The sequence below is a fragment of the Hyperolius riggenbachi genome, chromosome 6 (genome assembly GCF_040937935.1).
Source record: "Hyperolius riggenbachi isolate aHypRig1 chromosome 6, aHypRig1.pri, whole genome shotgun sequence".
NCBI classification, from domain to species: Eukaryota; Metazoa; Chordata; class Amphibia; order Anura; family Hyperoliidae; genus Hyperolius; species Hyperolius riggenbachi.
In genome coordinates this window covers 30,165,295-30,170,720 of record NC_090651.1, presented here as the reverse complement: position 1 = coordinate 30,170,720, position 5,426 = coordinate 30,165,295, and the positions used below count along the sequence as shown (strand labels likewise).

At 44.2% G+C, this 5,426-nt stretch overlaps 1 protein-coding gene across 1 annotated transcript; it reads left to right on the top strand.

The window, feature by feature from the left end:
* Positions 1 to 843: 843 nt before the first annotated feature.
* Positions 844 to 5,120, top strand: DMRTA2 (DMRT like family A2). The gene is made up of 2 exons (XM_068242433.1): positions 844 to 2,214; positions 3,566 to 5,120. The coding sequence occupies exons 1-2, from the start codon at positions 1,779 to 1,781 to the stop codon at positions 4,447 to 4,449; spliced, it is 1,320 nt and encodes a 439-aa protein (XP_068098534.1). The 5' UTR covers positions 844 to 1,778; the 3' UTR covers positions 4,450 to 5,120.
* The last annotated feature ends 306 nt before the right edge of the window (positions 5,121 to 5,426 follow it).

Below are 5,426 nucleotides of genomic sequence, written 5' to 3'. Positions count from 1 at the left end.
ATTATTATTCTATTATTATTTGTCTTATTTTATGTTATTTACACACTATATTATTATTACTCGGTATAGTTTATGATATTTGCGCTCTGTGATCATAAATAATGTATTTTAATGTTATTTTGCACAGTATATGATGATAAGTAGGCGTGTTTATATTACTTACACACTAGGTGACAATTTATCGATGTATTTTATGTTATTGGCAGGCTATGACGATAAATCAGTGTATTTTATGATATTTGCAGGATTAAGCTGTGTATTTTGTGTTATTGGCGCACTGTGAGGATGAATTGGTGTATTTATGTTATTTGCACACTATGTGACGATTTATCAGTGTATTTCGATGCTATTATATTGCAGGTCGTGGTCTCCTTGGACAGAAAAAGACAATCAGTGGCATGAATGATGAGAGCTATACTCACCTACACCAACAATTACTTATCTCGTATCCCATAAACACTGATGGGCCGGTGGGCTGACAGTCAGAATTACTGTAATAAGTTTAGCTCTGTAATGCAGATGTAACATAGTTTATTATTATTATTATTTTCCTGGTGTCAGTGGAGCTGCAGTCTGGGCTGCTCTATGGGAGAAGGTGGGGGTGGGGAGGGGGGGGGGCACAAAGATCTATAACAGAAAAGTGTTTTTGATGCTCCCTGGGCGAGTCCCACCCTCCTCTGTTACTTGAGAATACCTCCTGGTTGACACAGTAGAACAAGTCTCCGGCCAATGAGAAGTGAGCATCCCCGGCGGGCAGCCAATGGCGAGCGGAGCATTGTTGCCAGCATTTGTCTAATGAGGGAGCAACAATTGAGAGACAAGGGGACTTGCTGCAGCCTCTGATCCTAGTTGTAACTTTGCAGCTGGCTGACATAGGGGAGAGAGAGGACATTGCTGGAGAGCTCCTCTTGTCACACCTGGACCTGCAGAGGGGACCTGGGACACAGTAGGTAACTCTGCCCAGCTATAGGGGGATCCAGACTGCAGCTGAGGTTGTGCTGTGCAGGACTGGGAGTTCAATGCTGGAGGCTGGGACTGGACTCAAATGGTTCTGGAATGTGCTGTGGAGTTGTTGAGAGTGAGATAGAATTGTGTTAATACCGGGTCAGGCTTGCCTTACTGGGAGATAGAATTGTACTGTTATAGGGCCAGGCTTGCTGTGCTAGGAGATATAATTGTTCTGTTATAGGGTCAGGCTTGCTGTGCTGGGAGATATAATTGTACTGTTACACAGTTAGGGTTATTGCAGGAAAATACACCTGTACTGTTACATTACAGGGTGAGGGTTAGGGGCTGTGGTGCTGGGGATTTCTTGTTTAGAGTTGGGGTTGTGCTGCTGATTATCGGAAAACCACAACTTGGAAGATGTTTGAAAAGTTTACCCAAAGTCCCGATGACAGTAAATATATGGGTGGCTGTATAGCTCTTGGACACTGTCATTAAGGATAGGAGTTCCTGGTATGGAATACCTTCAAAGGTCCCTGTGAGTCCAGGATAGCACAGATTGTATAGTGCAATACTTTCACACCGTTTGTTGGCATTGCCAGGTGTCTGGAGATTGGCCAATCAGGATATAGTATACTGCCAGTTTGTAGGATACAAGTGTGAACAAACTATAGGGAAGGTGGTTGCTGTAGAAAAAGAGGGGTCTCAGGATTTGGGTGTCCCTCTCTGTGGGTGTTATACTTTTCTCTAGGTGTAGTGCTGCTGAATGAGGCGATAGGTAGAGATTTGTTCTGGTTCCTCCCTATTTATAAAGACATTTGGGGTCTTCTGAGATGGACATGAGCGGGGCCCCCTCTGGATCCCAGGTTCCTCAAACTGTGACTTCCACCCCTATTCCAGTGACCATGACCGGGACCCTGATCCGGGGCCCCCAGCTGCTCCTGAGGACAGCCGAGAAGTACCCCCGCACACCAAAGTGTGCCCGCTGCAGGAACCATGGGGTGGTGTCGGCTCTGAAGGGCCACAAGCGCTATTGCCGCTGGAAGGACTGTATGTGCGCCAAGTGCACGCTTATCGCGGAGCGCCAGAGGGTGATGGCCGCGCAAGTTGCGCTCCGCAGGCAGCAGGCGCAGGAGGAGAACGAAGCGCGCGAGCTGCAGCTGCTCTATGGCACCGCGGAGGGGTTAGCGCTGGCCGCGGCCAATGGCATCATACCGCCCCGGCCCGCCTACGAGGTCTTCGGCTCTGTTTGCACCGATGGGGGATCAGGTAAGCGCAGAATCAGTCTTCTACAAAAACTTTCCAAACAAGTTGGGCCATTTTCAAGGGGTTTGTGGGATGTGTTTCTGTATGATAGACACAGAGAAAGTAATCAACAACTGCAAAATGCAGAAACGCTAAAAATGCAAAATTATATATAGAGCCCGATACAGTAATTTGTGCTGCATCTGTGCCTGAAATTTAGACCCATCCAATTACAAGGAATATTCTGTAATCTATCTATCGATAGACCTATCGTTTTGTATTCCATCTTTTTAACATTCTATGTATTTTCTATTTCATCTTTTTATCTATCTATCTATCTATCTATCTATCTATCTATCTATCTATCTATCTGTCTGTCTGTCTGTCTGTCTGTCTGTCTGTCTGTCTGTCTGTCTGTCTGTCTGTCTGTCTATCTATCCAACCTTCCATTCCATGTGTTTATATGTTTATGCATTACTGCCACAGTAATGCATAAACATGCGACATTGCAATTCCTTTCTGTTTCACATATACAGAATTTCGTTGTTATTATTATGATATCCAACGTCATTTACTAACCTCCGGAATCCGGAAATAATCTGAAAGTCTAGAACTGTATCGTTTTTGCTTACCCCATAGGAGATATATAACTATATACCATCCCACATTATACACCCGATCACAATTAGTAACACAAGAAAAGCATGTTTTTTTGGAAGATGATCTCCATAGAAATTTTGGGTGCCCAGTATCAAAAATGTAAATAATTACTAGGACGAGATATAGTATGTGGCACCTCCCTAATCATTATTTGGGACTTCACTAAATTATTTGATATACATATATATCGCTATTATCTATCTATCTATCTATCTATCTATCTATCGTCTTCTTCCAATACAATTATGGTATTCTACTGATTATCAAAAGTATGGAGTAATTATTGTATCATAGTACACTCCTTGATTTGCTTCTCTTAATTTTTCCCTTAAATTTAATAGAATCTATCTATCTATCTATCTATCTATCTATCTATCTATCTATCTATCTATCTATCTATCTATCTATCTATCTTCTATATAGACTACAGAGAGAAAATAAGAAAGCTCATGTATGATCACTTTGTGTAGAGGTCTTACAAGTTAACTGTACAGATGGCAATTATGTGTAATGTGCGAATGCTCTAGAACACTCACAGTCCAGACGTGCATGAGATGCTGGGAGTTGTAGTTCCACAATAGCCCGTGAGACACATGTGCCATTATTGCCCTCTTGCCTTGCCACTGAAGTCATACTGTACCGTGAATAATGCACCTCCTATCTGTAATGTGTTGAAGCCACTTCTGATCCAGTCTCGTCTCATTTCTTCCTCCAGAGTCGAAAATCCAGAAGTTTGACCTGTTTCCCAAGGCCCTCATCCCCAGGTCAGTCACCCCTCAGCAGATGAACCCCGGGGCCAAGCCGGTGACCCCCGACAGCGAGTCTGTCTCCGGGAGCGCCCAAGGAGCCTCTTCTCCTGAAGTGAGAGCCGGTTCCGGCTCCGAAAATGGCGATGGCGAGTCCTTCCTCAGCTCCCCCATGTCCAAAGCTCTAAAGGAAGGCGAGGACAGCCAAGGTTCTATAAGCCCTTTAGGCTCTGAGTCTGGTTCTGATGGCGAGAAAGACGACCAGGACCCCAGCTCGTCCTCCTCGGCCAGGCAAAGGACCCCCATAGACATTTTGACGAGGGTCTTCCCAACCCAGAAGAGGAGCGTTTTAGAGCTGGTGCTGCAAGGCTGCGGTGGGGATGTGGTCCAAGCCATTGAGCAGATCCTGAACAACCGAGGAGGCCAGGAGAAAGGTGACGAGACATGGTCCAGGGAAGCGGCTCTTCAGAGCATCCAACCTTCTGTGTCCACCACTCACCGACCTCTCATAGCTGGGGCCATCACCCCGGCCATAGGAACCCTGGGCAACAGGTCTGCCTTCTCCCCCCTGCAACCTAATGCCACCCATTTTGGAACAGACGCTAGCACCTACCAGATAGGTGGGCACCTCGGACTCAACCCACTAAGACTGGCCTATTCTGCCCACAGCAGAGGACTTGCTTTCATGGCCCCATACTCCACAGCTGGCTTCATGCCCACGCTAGGCTTCCGCCCACCTATGGACTATTCCTTTAGCGATCTGATGAGGGACCGAGCTAATGTCCACAAGGATCAGGTCTATGCCAACGGTCTCTATGGCTCTGTGGTGAGCAACACCACCGAAAAGCAATAAACTGAACACATAACTGACTGGTATATAGGGATGACCCTGGTGGTCACCATAAAGATCATTTTTAAGCAACTTTAGTCCCCTCAAAAGTGGGGGAACAATACAGGTTTGAAGGACCAAATCAAGGAACCACTAACACTCATTCTGAGACCTCAGAAACTTTTTGTTTTTTTAATCGAAAACTTTTTTTTTTTTAAATTCAAAATGCCAAGAGAGGGAATTTTATTTGGCTATCAAATAAATATGCTGATTTTCTTTTTTTTTTGTAAACGCACTTTGCCCTAGTAGTTAGATTGTCGTGGTCTCCTAATATGTGACCCCAGCCAGGGTTATGCTAGAAGCTCCCTGTTCTTGTCAGAAGGGAAACTTCATGTTTTATCTAAATTATTCTTGACGTTGTGGGTGGAAGTCGGCGACTCGCAGGGTAAAAGGGGTGAAAGGACTGCCCGCTGTGTACAGAACTGTAGATAATAATTACGGTGGAAGAGTGACGTCATCTTTTTTGGTCAGTTTTTAAAGTATTGCTGTCGGTTCCATTGTCTAGATTTTAATAACAGCTCCGTGTGACCTGCATTCATGGACATCGGTAATAAACGTTATTTTTTACATATCTCTCCTATTGTGCCCGGCTGGTAGAAGAAGAGGTATCTCATTAAAATATTTCCTTAAACTGACCAGTGTGCTTTTTGTTAAAAAAACAAACAAAACAAAAACAAATAAGGAAACTGGTGAGAAAAAAGGTATTAGCTGTCTCTTGGAGGAACAAGGGAAGAGAAACACAGAAAACGTCTGAAGCAACTAAAAAAACAAACAAAACATTATCTGATTATTTATAACATATACCCCCCCCCCCCCTCCAAAATAAAAAATAAAAAAGAACAAATCCACAGTAACGTATTGCTAAGAAATCTGGTGGTATAGCACAATTTACAGAAATTCTGAGAGATGAGAAAAGAAGATTTACATGTCATGCCTTTTAA

What these genes read in the sequence shown, in the direction of transcription:
- DMRTA2 (XM_068242433.1), top strand. Translation starts at nt 1,779, where the DNA reads ATGGACATGAGCGGGGCCCCCTCTGGATCCCAGGTTCCTCAAACTGTG. An exon ending in TTGCACCGATGGGGGATCAG is followed by an intron (nt 2,215 to 3,565) that starts GTAAGCGCAGAA and finishes TTCTTCCTCCAG; the next exon opens with AGTCGAAAATCCAGAAGTTT.